The following is a 22,728-nucleotide window of genomic DNA, read 5'->3' on the forward strand; positions in this document are numbered from 1 at the left end:
ATTGCAAAGTAAATTGTACCACATTCTCCAATTTACACAAATAATTCTTGAATATCATTGACTTTGTAGGTGTCATAAAAATAGCATTACTCTTACAATCATGAATATCAGCATTGTAGGAAAGTACTTAATCTTTCTAAAAGTATTTGATGGCCTATTTGAAGCTCATTAGAGACGTGTAACCACATCTATGAAAAGAAATGAATTATTTATCAGATATATTAATTATTTAAAAAATAGTCAACTGAGATATGAAAATATCTTGTCTAAGCTCAGTCACCAAAGCCATTTGGGGCTAATTATTTTAAATATTCACCATCCTATTCAGGAAGTACCTAGTACATAATAAGTTTTCATTGCCACTTCCCAACTGAAAGCTCCATAAAACCTGACCCCGGTCCACTGTCCAATCCTTACATTTTTCTTTCCTTTACTATCAAGCCCTCTTGAGCCACTCCCCTGCCCCAAGCCCTCTGGCAACACTGTGTGCTGGTTTGCTAGCAACTGGGTGGGTATAAGGAATCGGAGAAGATTTGTCTCAAGGGTCTCTTTACTATTCTGTTGCCTCTTTTTGTTCAGAGCCTCATCCCCCACTCTGTCCTGGTTCTCTACCAACCTTGCTCTCTCTGCTGTGGAATAAAAGGACGAGACTGCAGTGAAACACTTCTCACACATAGATGGAAGCTCCGTAAGTCTGAGACCCATTATAATTCTAGAATGCTTTGCAACAAAAAGTAAAGTACTCCCACCCCCCCACTTCCTATGCTCCTGACCTACTTTCTTAATTCTCATGGTGCAGTTGTGTAACCATGACACTGGAAAGAAATAAACAAATGCATGAAGCGGATTAGATGTATAATTTTGGATATAACTATTCAAAGCCAGTTATAGTAAAATACCAGCGACTTCTCAGTTTGGTTTCTGACACATATCACTAGGTCACTAGATCACTGACAGCAGTGGAGTCCCATGAAAGTGTTCAGCTGAAGAAACAGAAAGAGAAACATATTGCACCATAAATGACCAATCATGCCAAGCTATTAATGTTTCTAGCATCTTACCAAGTTGCTGTTCAGGGCAATCCATATGGGTACATTAAACGGGTGCATTTTCATCCATGCAAATGCATTACTGTAGGGATCTAGAATGCTAGCAAGCAGGGAGGTATGATCCTTGCAGTATTTCTCTGCTTCGTGCCATGGTAACTTCAATTTCATGAGGGAATAGCTGCTTTTACCATATTTAACAAAGCCATCTGTTGGGAGTGTGGTTGGAGAAACAGGCAAGGAAGGGTCTAGAATAGAGAGATTATTTTCATTAGCATTATCAACGAGCAATAATTGAGCACCTTCAATATACAACTCCCATGCCCATCTATCATAGAAGTCAACACAAAAGCATAAGTCAAAACTGGCAGGGCTTAACAATATTTTCACCAGACATTTTACAACAGAAAACTAATTTAAATATCTCTGTGTATGGGTGCATATTCGTGTACATTCATGTGTACAGGAGCACATGTATATGCATGTGTATCTACAGAGCCAGAGGTCAACTCAGTTTTTTTTTTCCCTAGAAACCAACACCTTGAAAGGACCTCTTATTGACCTGGAATTCCTCAAACAGTGCAGGCTGGCTGGTCAGTGAGCCACAAGGATCCCCACTGCTGGGATTACAAGTGTGTGGCACTTCACCTGTCTTTTTTATATTGGTTCTGAAGGTGGAACTCAGGTCCTTACGTTTGTAAGGAAAACACTTTACTGACTGAACTATCTCCTCAGCCCAAAATGTTGGATTAAACCACTTCTAATCTGTATGAAATACATATGTATGCATGTGTACGTATGTATAAACATTCTGTATATGTATGTGTAATATATATACATATAAATATACACATATATGCAGTTCCAGGGAAGGAATATAATGCCCTCTTCTGACTTCCAAGGGCACCAAGCGTGCACATGATGCACAGACGTGCAAATAAGCTAATCACTCCTACACATATTAAATTAAATTATGTTTAAAGAATATATACACAAAGGAACAAGTTTCTAAGTAGAAAGACTTGCAAATCCACTGTGACCTAGTGCCACAGTTTCATGCCACAAACTAAAGAATATATATATGTCTTCCTCTTGTCATTAATTCTGCTTTCCTCTCATGGTCAAAAGTCACGATTAAGAGCATCTTCTGGGACCAGAGAAATGACTCAATGGCCGAGAGCATGTATGGTGGCCCTTGCAGAGGCCCCGGGTTTGGTTCCCAGCACTGGCATAGCTGCTCACACCCATCTGTGACTGCAGTCCCAGTGTATCTGATGCCCTCTTCTGGTCTTCTCAGGCACTGTATGCACATGATACACAGACATGCACATAAGCCACACACTCATAAATATAAAAATACATTATTTTCTAAGAGAATATCCTGTGGCCCCTTCAGCCCTTTCATGATTTCACCTTTATATCTCTCTAACTTTACCTGCAATACCCCTATAGGGACCGGGGCTGCCTTAGCCACACTAATATGGAGGCATGGAGCCCCTCTAAGACAGAGGTTTTTTCTAATGTTCTTCTCCCTTTTTTAATGTTCCAGCCTGGCCTTCTAATTGCCATTTTCTATGTGAACTCTAAGCCACTTAAGACACAGAAAGCAGAGGTTATTCCTATGAGCCTCGGCTGATGCCCCGGGGCAGAGACCAGCAAACAGGCAAAGAGCGAAAATCTGATCTTTTCTCTAAACTACAACTCGCTGGCAGAGGTAGGGGAGACAAACAACTAATATTTCTTGACGTTGTATGACAATCAAATCTGTGCCTATAAAGTTTTATTGGAAAGCAGCCACTTGCATTTGTTTACATAGGACTAACATTGTCCCTAACCATGACAGAGCGGAAGGATCTTAACAGACACGGTGTGGTCATCCCACCTCAAACACTTGAGTCTTTAAAGAAAAGTAATCAGTGGCCTCCAGTTCTAACTCCCCTTGCCTACAGGTTCTGTCTGGGCCAGTTCTCAAACCTGTTCCACATAAACATCATCCGTGATGTGCCTTACTCAGTACCTAAGAGACTGCCAAACTTTCTTTTGGGGCCGTGTGTTTTAACCATAACTCATTTTCAGGAAGGGAGCAGCCTCCCTCTCCTCTGCTGCTGCCATCTTGTGTTGGTAGGAGACCCTCTGACCAAGGGACCCTGCACAGGCTCCTTAGACTGTCACATCTTGTGTGGAAGTGTTATAACTCCCCGGCCTAAAGAGATCTGGGCACCATTCCATCGGAAATGTTTTGGACCATTAAAAGTGCTAAATAGAGCTTGAAGTGAAGCTAAAAAGAAAAAAAAAAGAAAAGAAAAAAGAACAGTTTCACAGAATTTACACACAATCAGAAAGTTTGAGTTTTCTGTCTAGTTTGCTTGTTCCTAACAATATCTGCAGGGACAAAAAAAGCTACCAAAATATTGAGAGGTTTTTTTCCATACCTCTTAGATCTTAGGCAATGTTTTATTTTTAATTTTATTTTCTGTGTGTAGGTGTTTTCCATGCATGCATGTCTGTATACCCTGTGTGTGCAGTCCTCACAGAAGCCAGAAGGTGTCGGGTCTCCTGGGACTGGAGTTACAGATGACTGGAACCTGAGCCTGGGTCCTGTACCGCTGCTCTGACATCTCTCCGGCCCTACCATGTGTTTTCCAAAAGCTCCATCACTAGCCCATGGCACTACTGGGAAGAAGAGCACTGGAGATGGGTCTTAATGGGAGAGAGCTGTCACTGAGATCATGCTCTTAAAGGGGCCAGAGCTCCTTTCTTCCTTCCTTCCTTCCTTCCTTCCTTTCTTCCTTCCTTCCTTCCTTCCTTCCTTCCTTCCTTCCTTCCTTCCTTCCTTCCTTCCTTCCTTCCTTCTTTCCTTCCTTTTCTTTCTTCTGTTCTTCCTTCTCTCTCTCTCTCTCTCTCTCTCTCTCTCTCTCTCTCTCTCTCTCTCTCTCTCTCTCTCTCTCTTTTTCTCTTTTGTGTCTATGCTTCTCTGTAGCCTGATCCATACTGGATTATGCATCGCCACAGGCCTGAAGGGATTGAGCCTAGAGACCAAGAAATGAAACCTCAGAAACACAAAACCAAAATAAACCTTTCCTACTTTTAAGTTGATTCCTTCAGGTATTTTCTCATTGTCACACACACACACACACACACACACACACACACACACACACACACACACACCTTACTGGCATATATTCCAAATTTCTAACAATTTCTTTTTAAGTTTTCACTTCAAATTTAATTTACACAGAACTTTCTGGAATGATAAGGGAGCAGACTCATAAATAAACTATACAAAATACAACCTCTTTGGGGAGGGGGAGGCCCCACTTCTTTTAACTGTCATGGGCTCATGTGGATTAAACTATCAAAGAAAAACCTACTGATATACAAGAAAATGGCCTTCCTTTTGAAGACACGTGTAAAAATCCAGCCCTTGCTGGTGAGGTTTGGTTCGGTGAGGTTTGGCAGAACTTACCAGGCTGTGTCTGGCATATATAGCCTTGCTTGCTGTCACAAGTGTCATCCATCCATGCCCCTGCCTCTCGAGACTTGCCACCGATCACAACAACACAGTCAGCCTGCACATTTGTGGATAAGGAAAAAAGGAAGCAACAAGTATAAATTAATGATTATTTAAGTCAATTCTTTAATAAGAAAACACACTCTCATTATTCCTCACTGACAATATTTCAGATAATCCTTCTGCCCAGTATATTCAATCCATCATCACTTTCCAATTGCTATCTCTACCCCTCACGCAGATTCTTCACACCTGAATGTTCACTTCATGTTGCTGTCCTGGTGTGTTCTGTCTATTTTAACCTCAGTAAGTTTTCAGCCCTATTTTACACAATCAGGATAAATAATTTCTGCAAAGAAAAAAATCACTTACTCATCAAGAGAATATATCTACCTTGGATATAGCAATCAAGTCAATGGTCGTAAGAGCATTGTTGGTCAGATCATTTCTCCACTCAGTGTTACTCTTTGCTCTCTATCTGACAACACCCAGACTCCATCATGGAGCATCAAAGTTCCTCTCAATTCTGCTTACTCCGAGCTTATTCCTACTTCTTTTCTAACATAAAACCCCCCACTGTTGCCAGAGACATTTACTCATTCCCAAACACACCTGGCACCTTTTCCAGGATGTCTTTGTTCAGCCCACTCACCTAGCATGGCTGCTATCTTCAACCTCATTAGTGTCCCTGATGTTATGTTTTAAGATTTTTGAAAAATTTCCCCACAGCTAGTTCTTTTCCACAGCCCTCCCCCATACATACATCGTGTTGTGCAATGACATTGTCTGACACAAAGAGCCCCATAGGCATGTGCCCACCAATAAAGTCACCCTTTCCATGATGCTGTATCCTCTCTCTTTCAGGATTGGGAAGCAGACTGTCCATGTTACACTCTGCTACCTTGTTTCTAATATAAGACTTGTGCTCTGGTCTAAGACTTTCATGAGATAAAAACAGACTCCTATTTTTTCATGCTGTTCTTATTCCCTAGGGTGATATTTGATATCAGCCAATTGATTATTCAATTATATAAAACTGTAATAGAGTTTTTTAAAAAAAGAAGGTAGAGAAGCAATAGTCTATATTGTAATGTATAGAGGCATTTAACATGGTGTTTGGCACAGATCAAGTACCATATAAATATAGGATGAGTAATGGTGCTGATGCTGATGATGTCTTCAAAAGTAGTGATGGCTTCCAGATCAGCATCACAATCCCTGCAAAAGCTATAAGGGATGGGGGCAGATGGCATAATCATAACCTTAGGTTCATGTCTTTGTCCTGGGTATCCAGTGAGGCTTACAGCGAAGCTGGATTTCTACTGCTTATTGCAGTTCTTAACTAAGCCTACAGCCCTTCCTTTAAGGTTGATTCAGCCTGAAACTGATAAAATCTGCAAAAACAGAACACAGAAAGGAGAAGTCTGGTGGAGATTTCACAGCAAATTAATCAATAAGATGACTCTATGCACATGGAGAGGCTATGGAGAGGTGATCTGAGAATTGTACTCACATCTTCGTAAGACAAGCTGCTTCTTCTTCCACCAGGGTAGCCTTTCCCCCAGTTTGTATAATGAACTCCTCGTCCATCTGTCCAAAGGAACGTGTGTTCTGAATTGACATCATTTAGCCCAGTCCAGGCATTAAAAGTGGAGTCTTTCATATGATAGGTAATAAAGGCTGAAAGAAAGTTATACAAGACAATTTTTAAATTGGTATAGTGAACAATCCAAGCACACAAAAAATATTTTAAATATGCTAATTTCAAAATATGAGCATATAAGCCAAGACTTTCTGTTACTATTTCTAAACAATGCAAAGCATTTAAAGAGCCACAGTCTAATCTTTGTATCACATCAGCAACTGAGTTTTGGACTTCGATGTGTTCCTAGGTTCTACATAACCACTGCAGACAGTTGGGAGAGCTGTATCCTAGCCAGGGGCACCAGAGAACAGGCTAAATGAGTCTCAAACCCATCCTATTTCCCCTCTTCATGTTAAATACCTCAATATGGTGCTGTGGCTGCCTACTATCCTGCAGAAAGAAGCATGCTCTTCTAATTCATTAAAACTTAGCCTATAATGTTATTTTGCATTTTCATTTTTCTTTTCTTTTTCTTTTTCTTTCTTTCTTTCTTTCTTTTGTTTTGTTTTTTGTTTTTTGTTTTTCGAGACAGGGTTTCTCTGTAGCTTTGGAGCCTGTCCTGGACTAGCTCTGTAGACCAGGCTGGCCTCGAACTCACAGAGCTCTGCCTGCCTCTGCCTCCCAAGTGCTGAGATTACAGGCATGTGCCACCACCGCCCAGTTTGCATTTTCATTTCTAAGGGTTTATTTTTATTGATGCACGTGTGTATGTGTGTGTGTGTGTGTGTGTGTGTGTGTGTGTGTGTGTGTGTACGCTTGTGCGTACTCGAGCATAAAGGTCACAAGTGTTGGGGTGCCTGCAGAGGCCAGAAGAGGATGTTGGATCCCTTGGAACTGGAGCACAGGGGGCACAGGACTGTAGTCCCAGTAATCTTGAGGTTGAGGCAGGATGATCACAAGTGCAGCATCCTCTGAACTACAGAATGAATTTAAGGTCAGCCTGGGAAACTTAACATGACCCTATCTCAAAAGATAAGATGAAAAGGTGATTGATGATATAGCACAGGCAAGACTCTGTTTTCTTTCTGTCCCCTTTACTTCTCCCGCTCCAAAAAAAAAAAAAAAAAAAAAAAAAAAAAAAAAAAAAAAAAAAAAAGTCCTGTAAGTTATCAGTTGTCCTGATTCTATAAATAAAATAATCTGGTGGAAATAGTTAGGAGAAGAGTTTCCAACCAGAAGGCTCTGAAAATCAAAGTCATTTATCAAAACAAGAATCACCCTGTTCTTAAAGTTTCTGTGTCACAGGATATCCAAGCAAGGGTTACCTAAGTGGGATCTTTCCAGGAAAGCAACTCATGGGGGCCACTGGCCACTTAATAAGGAATGTACAGACCCAGGCATCCTTAAGCTAAAGGGTTCATATCATAGAATTAGAAGATCTAGAGTATATAGAACAGTAAGGCTTTTTGTTGCATCAGTAATTTCTGTGGTAGAGAGGATAGGAACAAATATCAAGAATCAATGACAGATTTCAATGTCTGTATGCCCAGTACCTTCCCTTTAGTCTGCCCCATGCCTCTCTCAGCAGCTGCCTCTTGATCTCACCGTCCATACCTGACCCATGGACTGCCAGGTAGACAGAGTCTCTGTTTACTAGAGCAGCAATATATGTCCCCTGAAGATGGACAAGAAATGGAATGGCCCAGCATTTGGGTACTCTGATAGACAATGCAAAATAGGGGGCCAGCGAGATGGCTCTATGGTTGAGAGTGCTTGCTACATTTTCAGAAGACCCAAGTTCAACTCCTAGTTCATAACCACCTGTAACTCCAGCTTCAAAGGATCCAATACCTTCTTCCAGCCTCTGCAGGCAGACACATGCATGTGGCTTTCACACACTAATAAACATAATCACTCACTTGTGCATGAACAAACAATTCTGTGGAACAGCCAGTGCTAAATCAATACCCTGTTTTCAAATAGAAGAGCCTTGTTCGGATATTCTTTTTTCTCAATAACTAAAAATAATAATGCCCCCAAATGTTTTTCTTCCAGTATTCTTTATTGAACTAAGAGTGCAGATAGATATTCATTTTGATTTTATTTGTTTCCTAAATAAGATGGAAACATTTGTGAACAACTTGAAATGCGATGTGGAACAGCTCTATCTGGGAGCATACCGCAATGACTTCTGATGCCAACAGCCACATTAAGTATTCAACAACGTGTGTCTGTTTTGCCAGGAATAATGTTATTTTATCTGAAAATTGCTTCCTTCTGCACGTCTCCACTGCTCAGGTTCTAATTATGTTATGCCAGGAATCAGCACTTTGTGGTGAAGAGAGGAAATCCATTACCGTGTTTCTCTGCTGGGTAGCTGAGGCAAAAATGCGGTAAGCCAGCTCGAGAAATGTGAATGTTATGTTCTTGTATCATGTGTTGTGGTTTGACCCTTTGCTTCGGGTGTCTGAACAGCTGGTGAACTTGTCAAAGATTCTTGTGGAAGCGTGGTTGGATTCATGTGTAATGTGTTCTAAGAGTGTGTACATCTGCACAGTAAGAGACCAAGGCACTTGTGAGAGCCACACATAGGTTTCTAGGATCTTCTTTCCTGTACTTTTTCATAATTTTGAGTAGTGGTTTTGAAAACAAGAAATGCTCTGTGGCTGGAGATATGGAGAAGTAAGTAAGAGTGGGGACCCAAGTTTGGATCCCCCAAACCATACGAAAGCTGGATGTGATGATATGCATGCCTGTCATCCCAGCACTGTGGAGGATGGAGACAAGAAGGGCTGGCTGGATGCTAGCCTAGTTACAACTTCAGTAAGAGACCCTGACTCAGAATAACAAGACAGAGAGTCACAGAGTAGAGGACACCCAGTATCCTCCTTTTGTGTCCATATGCGAGGACACAGCTATGTGTACCTGCACACATAGGCATGTGCACATCATACACACACACACACACACACACACACCATCATCATCATCATCATCTATTCAACTAAAAGAGATGTTAGAGCATATCTAGTCTAATTTATTTTCTACAACCTTTTTATACATTTAAATACATAGCAAACCTCTATTGGACTTCTGTACACAACATGCTGGCCAGTATATGTGGCTTTATGGTGTCCTGCTGGGCATCCCCCAACTTAAACATTTCAAAATTCTTTGAAAACCTCACCCCCTCATGAAGCAATGTATCTCATCAGTTCTGGCTACTGAAATGGCTTCCCGATTTTGAACCTATATGTATTTCCCTGCAACTGTCACTCAATGGCCCAGATTTTCCTCTTAGGACCATATAAGGTAACCCTTCAAAGGCCATGTGTTTTCTTTCTCAAAGTGTTTAACCTAAGGGTCTCTGATCCATAACTCATTTGTGGTTTCCAAACTCCATAATACTTTAGTCTAAATCTCCCAAACTTATTCAACATCTTCCTTAAAGAACATATCATAACTTGAATCTTATACCTATTTCAGCAAGGGTAGTCCCCAAAGGATCATGCAAGAGAGGTCAATGCCTTTCATTCTGTGTAGAAAGAAAGAAAGTCTGTGTGTGCATGCATATGGGCATGTGTATTGAGACCAGATGTTTTTCCTCTGTGTTTTTCCTCAGGAACCAGCCATCTAAGAGTTTTTGAAAATGGGTCTCTTACTGGCCTAGAGACTTGGTTTTGTTAAGCTGGCTAGCCAGGGAATCCTCAGGATTTTTCCTTTATCTCCCAGTTCCGGGACTTAACATGTCACCACACCATGCTTTGAACACCAGTGAACTCAGGTCCCCATGCTTCTGCAACATGCTCCTTGTTGACTGGGCCATCTCCCCAGCCCCAGTTTCTTTTGACAGAAGAATGAACTTGAGGACTTCTGTCTGGCTGTGGTGAATACCAGACACTCCCATAACTCCAGCGTATCCTTGTGTCTCATCAAAAGACTTTTTCCTGCACTTGTTCAAAGTTCACATTAGAACCTCACAGTTTTGCTGTGTTGTAAACAATATAATCAAGAGCCAGACAGGGAGTATATGGAAAATGAGCAGCTGCTTGTTGTAGTCTCAGAACCACTCTCCCTTGGCTCTCTGCATAACAGGAATCGGGCAAAGGAATGGGATTTGCGCTGGCACCCAGGGTTTTGATTCCAAACTCCACCTTCTGACCAAGCATGCTCCTTTTCACAAGGCTCTATGAACATCACTTCCTTGTCCACAAAGTGGAGTAATAATTCTTGGTTCATAGAATTAAAATTGGAAAGGATTTTATGTAGAAAAAATCCCAGTATGGTATCTAACACTAAATAAAATCAGTCCTAATAAGTAATTTATATGATTTTCCACTACTGGCTCTTATTCTAGAAAAAAATAAAAAATCAGTTATAATAAGCAATAGTCTATCTCTCTAAGGGCAAATTCACATATACATTCGTTACTGACAGGAACATAGCCTACGCACCTTGCTCCTTCGCATTCTGTATGGACACTAAGTTTCCTTTAAACCCTATGCAAGTTTTTCGTGCCTCTTGCCAATTTTTTTTTTCCTCTTCAGCAAATCCAAAAATTCTTAAGCACTGAAATGGAAGGAGAGGACAAAAGCAGAGGTTTTAAGCTAAAGATAATAAACTTCACATCAAGAAATCAAGTTATTCATGAAAATTATAGCTAAATACAAATTTTCTCAGGACCAAAAGAAAAAAAAATTAAAGTCAGCTTAATGGTTCACAGATTTTCTTTGCAGAGTTTTATTTTTCCCTTGAGATAAAGGGCACAGCTCTTCGAATATATCTCAAGTATTTACTTTCCATTTAGAATTTGCAATGGGAATCTCCAGTTTTTCCTGTAAAAATGGTCCTAAAGTGATGAAGTACGAAGAAGGGGACTCTGAATGGTGAGACTGGCATCTGTCACTGCTCCACGAGGAACAACGCTGTTGGGGTTAAGTGCATCTGAACACTTGGTCCCCAGCTGGTGGTGCCGGGTTTTAAAGAGTATGCAATCTTTGGGACATGGGCCTGACTGGCGGATATAGGACACTGGAGGTAGGCCTTCAGGGGTCCAGCTCCTCCCTCTTCCAGCCCTTTGCTTCCCAATCCACTCTAAGGTGTGAGGAGCCTCTACCATATGCTTCCACCTCCATGGAGCCGTTTTTGCTCTACCTACTCTGCTCTGCTAGCCTCAGTCTTCTGAAATTCGGAGCCAAAATCTCTCTTGTTTCTATTGTATATTTTGTTACATCAACAAGAAAAGCAATTGTTACAAATGGCAGGACTGAGATTAATTTTCCCCAATACCTTGTTGTTGTACAAATGCCAACCTTCCTTGCAGCCACCCGGTGTCGGGGGTGTTGTAGGAATGGCAGTGGCGTTGATGCTGTTGTTATGCCTCTGGCAGATGAAGTTATTTGGAAAACCACAGTTGATGTCATTCCAGAAACCTGCAAAAGAGAACAGCTAAGGTGGATCTACATGCTCCTAGTTAAAAACAAACCTTCAAAGACACAGTATCTGAGACAGAGTCTCAGAATGCATTTTCCTCATTTTCACACATGACTAGAAGAGCCCATGCAATATCTATCTCACTGTTTCACTTAACTATGTGCTGAGCAGGCTCTTGGTGTTGCAGATATATTATTAAATTATTCATCACCCATAGTCAATCTAACAATACTTAAGTATGTGTTCATCTTTAGATGATACTTCATTTAATCTTGTCAACAAAAGACAAATTACATCAATATTCCCATTTTATGGAATGAAAAAGACTAGAGAGAGAGAGAGAGATAAAGGTAGTTATAAACATATTCTAGGTCTTTTCCTCACATAAGAACATTATAAATGTCTCACAATTTGGAAGAAATAAGATGATGTGTCATTTGTTAGCTTGCTCATAAACATCCTGATAAATTTATCTTTGCAAACTGAACCATTATGCTGATAAAATTGGGAGTCTCTGTTCTTTTCTTTATAAGTGCATTGCTTGCTACTTTCAACCTAAAGATACAAGGAATGCCACATATCACACCCCAAAGCAAGTTCAATAAGATTGGTGTATACAATCTACCTGAATTTGTGTACATCGTTACACAGTTTTCATCATCGTTTGCAAAGTTGGGTTCCCCTGTAGCCCAAGCCACAAAATCTACTTTGCTTCCATCCATCCAACTGGAAAAGAAAATTGAAGTATTTTTCAGCAATTCAGCCATTAAAAAAATGACTGGCTACAACTTAGAGATGGGAAAGGGCAAGTGTATCAAGATGAAGGGAGCATAGGATGCTTCACAAACAGAAGGGGAACCTGGGGAGATCAGCAGGAACTCCCAAATGCCTGGTAATTGGCATCCCTTGTGTTCCCCTGTAGTGACCCTGATACCTTCAGGTCAAGTTCACAAACAACCACAGTTAGATTTAATCTTGTAAGATACAATTTGTCTTTATTTGGGGATTTCAGACTCCATCACTAAAGAATCTACTAAGAAGATGCACCAGAATGATGTGAATACTGAATTCTGGTCTACCCTCTTTGCTCTCCTTAGAACAAGCTCCTGATAGACTTGAAGAGGGAGACACACATAGCCTGATTAGTCTGGAAGCCAGCAGCAAAATTCCTTCCACAGTACTCTTCAATCATGATTTCCACACAATTTAAATGAAATCACACAATTTAACTACCTATAAAAGGGGCAGCAAGTACAGAATTTCTCATTAGCTCCGTTTTGAGTCTTTTGCTTATTCTGTTTTTTCATAAAGTGGGTGAGCCAATGACTATTTTCATAAGTTACAGAAATTCAAGGACTCAGAGCTGGAAAGAAAATAAATCATAAAAATCAGCCCTCTTATTTTAGAGATGATCAAATGAGTGTTGGTCCATAAGGGCATCCAATGTCTCTATTCCTTAGAAATAACAAGCTTTGACATTGGTCAAAGACAGCAATCAAAGCCACACAGAATATATGCCACTAAGACAGCTGTATGAAGGATGGACAGACACATCTGCTCTTGAAATTCAGGAGAACATATTAATGAACATAGAAAGAAACTCCTAAGTTATAATAATTCCCTCCCTCCAGTACAGCCATTCCTGATCCTGGTGTCTAACAAAGCAGTAAGTCTTTTCTTCTGAGAGGAAAGTTTCACCATCAACTTGAATACATTGCTGTGAGGTAGGGCAAAGGAAAAGAGACATTTGGTACTATGTACCAACACTGGTCCAAAAGGATCACAATTTTTAAAATAAATTCACTATTCACCTCTATTTAACATACTTTCTTATTCAATGATTGACTGATGGCTGAGGACCCTAAAATAGAGACTAGTGACATTTTATGAGGTTAAATCCAATTTTGAGCTTTTTTTTGGTTTTGTTTTTGTTTTTTGAGACAAGGTTTCTCTGTGTAGTTTTGGTGCCTGTCCTGGATCCCGCTCTGCCTCCCGAGTGCTAGGGTTAAAGGCAAGCACCACCCCGCTGCCCAGCCACTTTTGAGCTTTTAAATAATTAACAATGCTGAAATTCTTAATATAATAAACTTAAATAGGTTTCCTTTCGTGTTTTATAGGGTTTTTGTTTTGTTTTGTTTTGTTTTCAGATTCAGAGTGCAAAGAACTTTTAATGCATTCGGCAAGAAAAGGTCTCGACAACTCATAGCTAATTTCATAGAGAATTTATCAGTTCTCTATCCTAAACCATGACACTTTAGCTTGATTTACTTACATGAACTTCTTATCCAAGCTGATCAACAAGCCAATAAAATACGGTGACTGTGCACCATTCTTGTTCACCTGGAACATGAAAATTTACAAACACAATTTACAGTCATCTACTAAGAAAGAACGTACACAATTTACAGTCATCTACTAAGCAACTTCTTGGGCAAAACCTATATATTAGTAAGGCAGCCTATTTATTCCTTATGCAGAAATACTGTAGAATTATATTTATAAAAATGAAAAATGTGCTCACAATGCAATAATCTCTGTTTATAAAGCAAATGCCTTAAGTCATTCATTATAATACAAATGTCTGTGACAGTTGGTAGCTGAAGAGAACCTTTAAAACAAAATAGGCAGTGGGATTTGTACATCAAAAGAAACACTTTTTCACACATAAGGATTTAATATGTAGCATCCACTCCAGACAGGCATTTGTGCAACATTAGGATATATCCTGAGAGTTTCAAAGCAAAGTATAGCCACGAAGATGCTAAGGATAAGCTATAGCTTCATATCCTTGTAGTCAAGTGAACTTTTCCTTTAAATATTGATAAATCCATTTTTTTATACTCTCCCACTTCCTCTCTGGCAAATAATAAGGAGGACCCGTGAAGTTTTTTGTTTTTGCTTTTCTTTTAGCAGAAAGGTACTCAGCAGGAATAGCTGAAAATTTGGGTACTACCGAAATTTTTATATGAATAATAAAATTGTACTGTCCACCAATAATTTGATCCAACAAACAGATCTTTTAATAAGTAATCATACTGTTTGTTATGCAAGTGGTCTGGGATTGAGACATAACAATTAGTTAGGATATAATCCTTGAAAACTAAATTCACCAACTCAAAGGAGTTGTCACAATGTTTAGACTTATGGCCCTATCTCAGAGCCTCTGGAACTTTTATCATTTACCCTCAACTTCAAATTTAGTACACAATTTGAAAATATGTTCTAAGGTACCAGTCTCAGGAATTATCTTTGTTTACAGCATGTCCTTCTACTCCTAACCATAATCTTACATATTTCCACAGGAACTTCTTTTCACTTTCACTTTTAATTGTAGCAAGATCACCAAAATTCTTCTTGCAAAATGCCCGTGCGTTGTCCATGGTATCCTTCTCTTTGCTAAAATAATACTGGTAGTCTTTGTAAATGACCCACCCATCTGCAGTAACTGGTGGATCTGAAAAAAGAAAGCCACAGCAAAAGGTGATGTTTGTATTCAGATAAATTAAAGAATACGGTAAGTAGAGGAAAGAGCTATGTCAAAGATATGAACAACTCTAGGACTCCAGAATATGCAGGATGTCTCAGTCACAGACAGACTGGATTATTCCAGGCCAAATATCTATTTCTACCTTCTGCCAATCCTACAAAGCCTATTTCTCTTCCTAAGCAAGATCCATGGGTTGCTAGTGGGTAAAAGAACTCCTGGCATTACTTTCATTGGCAGGAAAACCTAGCTAGGAAGACTTATACAGGTGTCTGTAATGTTTGAGGGCTAAGACATTGGGGCTACGAAAACTCATATTCCAGCCCACTACAAAAAAAAAGACTTCTTTTTTTAAGTTTTATTTATTTATTATTTTATGTATATGAGTGCTCTGTCTTCATGCACAACAGAAGGGGTAATCAGGTCCCATTACAGATGGTTGTGAGCCACCATGTGGGTGCTGGGAATTGAACTCAGGGCCTCTGGAAGAGCAGCCAGTGCTCTTAACTGCTGAGCCAGCTTGTTTATGGTAGAATTAGAGTACCAGGCAGTTCAATCATGAAGAAGGTGGCTTCTAAGATTTCTTTCAAAGGGTGGAATTTTATGTTTCTATACTGCAAAAGGTTACAAAGACCTTCATAACCTAATTCTAGGAACCTGCATACATCAGATTACAATGGAAAAGACTTTGTAAATGTGATTAAATTAAGGATCTTGAGAAGGAAAGATTATCCTGGATTATCTGGGTGGGCTTTAAATCTAATGCAAGTGCCCTCAAAGAAGGATGCAGAGAGGAAGGTCCAATACACAAGGAGGTCACATGACAGCTGAACCAAGATGCTACAAGGTTGGTTTGAAGATGGAACCAGGGGGCATTTAGGGAAGAATTCAAGGAATACAAGTAAAGGCAACTGACCAGAACCTCGGGAGGGGTGTGGTTATGTGAGTGAAGGTTTGTGTTTTGACTCAGAGGAACCAATTTCCGGTTCCTGACCTGCAGAACTTTCAGAGAATAACAGTGCTGTTCTGAGCCACTGAGTTACAAGTCAATATGCTCATGTGCTAAAGTAAACCTTAGACTGTTGGATTTGACTCCTAAACACAGAAATCATACTAGTGGGGCGACTGGTGTGTGCAGCCTGCTCATTGGAGACAAAACTCCAGCCCTCCATGAGATCCTCAGAGACACTAAGAACTCTCTGCTTACCATCCTCTCGGGATAATGTTTTTCATTATAAAAGAAAAGGAATCAGAAGGCTATAATGAAGAAATCAGAAAACACAGGAACACTTACTGTCTTGAGGAGCAGGTGTGGGCTCAGGTAGTAATGTTTTTCCTATAAAAATAAGGAAAAATATACAAGGTAATCAAGCATCTGCTAGTACCACTCCTTGTATTTTCCTGTGTCTATCAAACCTTGACATTTTCCACCCTTCCCCCATTCCTCCCTCCGACCCACATCACGCTGTGGTTAAAGAATGAAAGAAAAAGAGAGGAACTAAAGTTTATATAAATTGGATAGTGGCCACCGTAATTCGGAAGGCATTTCTAGGCCCAAAGAGTGCCACATAAAGGAAATAAAAGAACACTAATTTCAGAATCGTAAAGCCCAGCTTCAAATGCGAAACACAGGATTACACTGCTTGGACTTCATCTCCATCCCCTCCGATTACAAAAAGGAATTAACAGGGTGTATAAATAGGCAGGGTAAAAATTTAAATTTTTGGTATGTGGTCAGTGTTCACTACACCATTTTCTAAGGGGACATGTTAGCAGAGGCTATGAAATAATGTACAGTTTACTATCTGAAACTATTTAATGTGAAGTCACATATGGATAAGACACAAATATATTCTTCTTAAAGAATCTTATGCTTGTTAAAGGTATATCTTACTGGAATTTTTAAAAGGTATTTTTCTTTCGAAACAGTTAATATCTGGATTTTGTTGGAATTTAACAAGATAATGCATGTCTCCGAGTTACCACATTTTCTATCTACCGGAGTAAAAAAAAAAAAAAAAAGCTACTAACAACATAAAAAGACCAATGCGAGCCACTGGCAACAAGAGACCCTTTTAAAATACAGCTCGCTGATTTCTCTCTTCTGGAAACTCAGAAGGATGCTAATCCAGAATTAGGAAAACGTGTGCATACAACCAGCAGAGGGCAGCACCAGGTCTCTTAACTGCAGAATGGAGCCAGCGGCCATGCTTCCCCGACAGCAGAGGGCAATGTGGTTCCATTCATCTACTGCAATGGCGTCAAGGTACGTTTTGATCCAAGGGTGAGCTTCCCTGTTTCTTTGTTTCTTGTAACCCAGCTCCTCTGGCCTCAATGCCTGACCTGACTTTGCGCTCTTTTCTAAAATAAAAATAACATGGTGGGTCCCATAACACCAGGGCCTTGCTCACACTTCTGGTTCTTAGCGTGTGCTTCGAGCATTAGATTATTCCGACTCGGAGGGAGCGTCTACCTGAGTCAGGGATAAAGTAGAAGGTCAGAGGGTGAAAGTTCCAGAAAGCGAAACTGAATTGCCTTCCTACTGGACTACAGGGCAGGACTCCCACCCGCCCCTACAGCTGCAGAGTATGGCCAGAGTCCCGGCTGCTGGTGGGAACATTTCTGAGGACGTGACTCTTGTCCTGGATTCTCGGGTGGCCTTTTGATCTTCTGTTCCTTTGGAACATTTATCTGTACTCAACGCCTTCATTCTTATCCTGTGAAATAAGGGCCTGACACTTCCCTGATGTTGGTATTTTTGTTTGTTTGTGCCAGCAGAAGGAACATACTGGGGTGTCAAAAGGCTAGCTCTGTAATCTAAGGTGGGGGGTAGGGTTCATACCTTTTTGTATCTGACAAATCCAGTTGTTGAGGTGTTCACAGTTAATATCATTCCAGGACATACCAGGGTCTCCTTTCAGTTCACCGCAGTACTCAACATTTTGGTAATTATTTGGCTCACCATAAGCCCAATTTTCATAGGAAACCTATATTGGAAAAAATATACTCAATCTTAACCAAAATGCCAGGGTGCTATGCTGTTAGAAACATTAGGCTGCAGACATTAACCATGTATAACACAGCAGTGCAAATCCAAATGGAAAACTGGAAGAGGAGATGTTTGGATTTTTCATTCATTTGCTTTTCCCTTTTAGCTTTGGAAGAACATTTTATGGACATGGGTGCGAAGGAAACAGCTTTTATTACATGGAAACTTTTGAAGCTGACCAGAGTGGGGAATTGATTCTTATAACATTTTCTTTATTCTCATTAAGCAAAAATGGATCCAAGGGCCACAGAAGTGGGATTTATACATAGGAAAAAGTTAGCAAGAAACTTCCACTTCTCAGTCAGTAGTTGTAATTTCCTAAATTTACAGCCCATTCTTAAGGGACAATATTTCAGTAAGCTGTTGGAAGCTTTCCCTCTATTACCCAGGCTACAGAAAAAATAATTAACTCTTCTTAAAGAAGAAAAGGGGGCTTATAAAATGCAGCTAATGGAATGACCAGCCTTTGCCAAAATGAGCCATGGAAACAAACTGGGGCTCTGAGTTTGGTCGTTTGGGTTTTGATAGTTTTCAGTGAGCAGTCAGAGTCTGGAGGGTTTGGAAGTAAGCATTGCTATCTGCTTTCTGTAAATACAAACATGGAATCCAAACATCAATGCAGCTGCCAAATAAACCATCTCACTAAGTACCTTGAAAGATGCTCATGGGTTCTGAGAGGTAGCATTAATATTATAAAAAAAAAAAAATCCTTTCTCGTGATGCACAGGGCTGCTGAATGTTGGCAGCAAAAGCTAGAGCTCCCCAATTCTCAAATTTGGAGAAGTGTGCCTGGTTCTGGTGGCTACCAAAGTTGTGTCCAGTTTTGCTGAGCTAAAGGCAGCTGCAGAACAGCTTTGAAGATGGTCAACTATCTGCATGCTGGTTTTGTACGGAATGGAGGTATTTTATATTTTATATAAACTGGTGATACGGCTTTTCATTCTTTATGTTATTTTCATCCCCTTAGCCACTGCTATATTTAGAGTACATGGAGGCCAGAGGCTAGGCAGTGAATGTATACTGCACTTTTATTTATTTTGCATCAAAAAAATCTTAATTACTTGCCTTGATAAAACACCAATTAAGCCAAATGATAATAAATCTATTATAAGATAAGAAAATGATATATTTAAAACTACTTACAGGAGAACCATCACTCCAGGTGAACCCCTCTGAAGGACTTCCATAGGTCAGTCCCAACCAAAACAGCTCATGGTAGCTTCCACTGGCCCTGCAACATATAAAGAAAGTATATGCTGTGTCCTGAGAGGGTTTAGTCATTCAAAGGACCATCAAGAGTTGATAGGTCCCTCCGAAACACATATTAGATACTGCAGAGGCAAAGAGAGTAATAACTAAATCTAAGTGTCCTACAAAAACATGTCTTTGAGGGATAAGTCTCATTGACCACTTGATGACTCTAGAATCATCTACCAAACAAGTCCCCGGGCACACCTATAAGGAATGATCTAGATTATGGGTGTCTCTAGGCATGTTTGTGAGGGATTATCTTGATTAGATTGACATGAGTAGACCCTAAAAGTGGGTGGCACCATTCCCTGGACTGGTGTCCTACTATGTAGAGTGATAGCTAGCTGAGCAGCCCATTTTCCTCCTGTTTCCTGACTGCTGATGTAATGTGACCAGCTGGTCTTCCACTCCTGTTAACATGCTTTCTCTGCAAGAATGGCATGAACAACCTCTCAAGCTATAAGCCACAATAAGCTCTGTCACCTTTAAGTCATTATCACAGCAAAGGTGACTATGAAAATGTGAATTTGGGTACCACTCATCAATGCCCTGAAAACTGACAATTTTGGGGGTAGGGGGTCATAGTAGAGCACTGAAAGACATTCATTCATTCAAATAAGCACTGAACGTCTTGTGTATTGATAGAGCGATTGACTGCAGGATTTATAACTATTAAAGGATTTTGAAATGAAAATCAAAAAGGACCTATGGATTTGGGGTATGACACAGAAACATGAGTATTTTCTCAGCATCCCCAAATAGATTACAGACAGTGTTGCTGTACAGAAAAGGGACTTACGTAATCAGCCTCCATATCACCTGTTGCTCATCTTTATTCTTAATACTCGCCAGCTCGCCACCTATAGCTCTGCAAAAGTCTCGAGACTCAAACCATGTTTTCTTCTCATGTTTTCCCTTTGCGTACAGCTGAAGAAAAGGTTTTGGAAATTATTTTGCACGTAGTAACTTATCAAATCAAGATAAATAAATCATCTCCTTCCAATGGAGTTCCCTTTATAGAGAAAGTAAGCAACGCGATGATTCCGAACAGTGCAAGTCTCTTGGTTGAAAATCAATTTACGAGTGGCTATTTGAATAGCTAGACATGGGCCTAGGGGTGGGAGGTACAATTTCATGGAGAAAGCCTTAGAAAATAAAAGCAGTTTAAAGCAGAGGACAAAAATAGATTAAAATATTGGAAGCTGGAGACATGTGGACTGGGTATACAGCTCATTGTAAGAGTGGGAGAGCAATTTGGTTAAGTATGAAAAATTGCATGGGGACACAAAAATGTAACAAAATTTTGATACAGAAAAAAAATAAAAATGAATAAGCAAAATGCTGTTCCCTTTGATATCCTGTTTAGCTTAAACAATGAATACCCTGGCAAACGTTCAACAGTGTTGGTGGTGTCCTTCAAAAAACGGTCGTCTCTTTTCCTTATGTTTGCACATTTTAACAACTATCAGAACACATGCCATAGCAGACTCTCACCTGACAGAAAGGGGTGACAGTTAAACCAAATGTTACAAACTATGTAACTAAGTACTAGGTCTTAGTACTTAGTCCAGAGGACTGTAAATAGGACCCACACTAATTCAAATACTTCTGAAACCACATAACTCTTACTGATGCATATGCACATAATTGAATCTGATGAACATCTGGATTGTTGCTATTGGAATCCCTAGTTCACAGCATAGCTACAGACAATTCTGCTGTGATAAATCTCTACAGCCTGTTACCTTCAAGCATTTGTATGGTGGTAGATCTGGCATGTGAATGATAATGTAAAATCTCCAGACTCCATTTTATAAATCCTCTTTTGTCTTGGACCCATATATTCCCTTTCAGGAGAATTATATATTTAGCTCTGACTAGTCAAACTAAATTAAATAAGGCATGGATCCCCACTGCTGCTAATAGAGATGACCAGCTCAACTAGACACATCATGCCCTTCTTGAGTTAGAGCCCAGACAACTTCATCTTCTCACAAGTGATTTTTTTCTTTCTTCAGCCCTGGAGGTGGAACCCAGAGCCTCTCACACACTGAGCCCTTGGGCTCTACCCCTGAGCTACATCCCTAGGCTCTGATTGAATTCTTCCTCTATCCTACCAAACTGTCTTCTGAAGCATGTCAGGGTCATGTGCCTTTGAAAGGGACTGAACAAAAGAGGTCTTGAGCATAAGACTTTATCATTAAGCAGTAGATACATTTCTGTATTAAAATAAATCTAAATTTTTCTATGAAGATTATAACAAAGAGAAAAAAGGCCCAAATCCTTATTCCATTAGAGCTGTGATTTTTTTTTATTTGTTTGTTTTGCTTTTGTTTCTGGTCTTGTTCCTATTTGTGTTTGACAGGTTGACTACTGGTGAATTTGATTGCAAAAAGAGAAAACAGAGGGTTCAATCTAAGAATACATAAAATAATGGCAGAACATTGAATCCTCGTATAAAGTTATTGGGGGCTATGTATTTGCAATACTTTAATCTTCCATCATTCTAGTCATTATGAGTTAAATAAGAAATGAAGCATGAACTCTGTAATACTGACACAACATAACTGCAGACCAGTTTATCAATTAAGCTAGCAGAAAGCTTGGGCTTGAAAGCCAGGGCAAAAATGAAATGCCAGAACTTAGAGTAAATAGGGGCAATTCTTTACCAAAATGAAGACGGCAAGCTCAGAACAGGGTTAGAAAGCCATGGGAAATGGAGGGGAAGCAGATGGGATGATAACAACAAGCAGATGATGTAAGAGGGAAGGTCCTACTTGTCTTGTGGCCTGTGTTTGTGGGTCTTAGTTCATGAATCATTTATCTATCCAAGGCACGGTCCATCAACAAAATTAGATTAAAATTTCTGCATGTGGAACCTGAGCTGTGTGGTTTTTTTTTTTTTGTTTGTTTGTTTGTTTTTAGTTACCGGGTATTTCAAATTCTTTATTAGTTTAGCAAGTTATACTTACCTTGAAGCACATGCTGGTTTTGCTGGTGGTACCCCAGTCTTCCGGGCATTTGGGCTCGGGGGTTGTTGTGGGCTCTGGTGGGCGAGTCACTCCTTCTGCCCAGTGTTTGCACACAAATTTTGCCTTTTCTTCACATTTCAAAATGTCCCATAAACCACCTGCCACCCCCGTTTTCATGGCAACACATCCTGTCTTTCTTCCTGCATGAAACACAAAGTAGAACTCAGTCCACAGGTACTTACTCAAGACCTGCCATGCTCAAGAAAGGCAAGGTGGTGGAGATTGAGTGGCACATCCTTGCATGTGATAAGGAAATTCAGCATTTGGAATTTGGATCACCACCATATCTTTGCCTTTTATTTGTGAGTTTTATACTCCCAACATGACCATCATA

General features: G+C 40.0%; 1 protein-coding gene across 1 annotated transcript in view; it reads right to left on the reverse strand.

The window, feature by feature from the left end:
* The window catches only part of Mrc1 (mannose receptor C-type 1), a 91,609-nt gene that overhangs the window by 9,477 nt on the left and 59,404 nt on the right, over positions 1–22,728 (reverse strand). The window contains exons 12-24 of the mRNA XM_006989943.4: positions 22,335–22,534; positions 20,162–20,289; positions 19,255–19,342; positions 17,905–18,049; positions 16,357–16,398; positions 14,869–15,032; positions 13,851–13,918; positions 12,204–12,304; positions 11,435–11,577; positions 10,600–10,714; positions 6,074–6,240; positions 4,516–4,618; positions 1,062–1,294 (exon numbers count right to left, since the gene is read on the reverse strand). Of these exons, the coding sequence (XP_006990005.2) occupies positions 1,062–1,294; positions 4,516–4,618; positions 6,074–6,240; positions 10,600–10,714; positions 11,435–11,577; positions 12,204–12,304; positions 13,851–13,918; positions 14,869–15,032; positions 16,357–16,398; positions 17,905–18,049; positions 19,255–19,342; positions 20,162–20,289; positions 22,335–22,534 (1,697 nt within the window). The remainder of the gene's footprint in view (positions 1–1,061; positions 1,295–4,515; positions 4,619–6,073; positions 6,241–10,599; positions 10,715–11,434; positions 11,578–12,203; positions 12,305–13,850; positions 13,919–14,868; positions 15,033–16,356; positions 16,399–17,904; positions 18,050–19,254; positions 19,343–20,161; positions 20,290–22,334; positions 22,535–22,728) is intronic.

Source organism: Peromyscus maniculatus, chromosome 5 (genome assembly GCF_049852395.1).
Source record: "Peromyscus maniculatus bairdii isolate BWxNUB_F1_BW_parent chromosome 5, HU_Pman_BW_mat_3.1, whole genome shotgun sequence".
Lineage (NCBI taxonomy): Eukaryota > Metazoa > Chordata > Mammalia > Rodentia > Cricetidae > Peromyscus > Peromyscus maniculatus.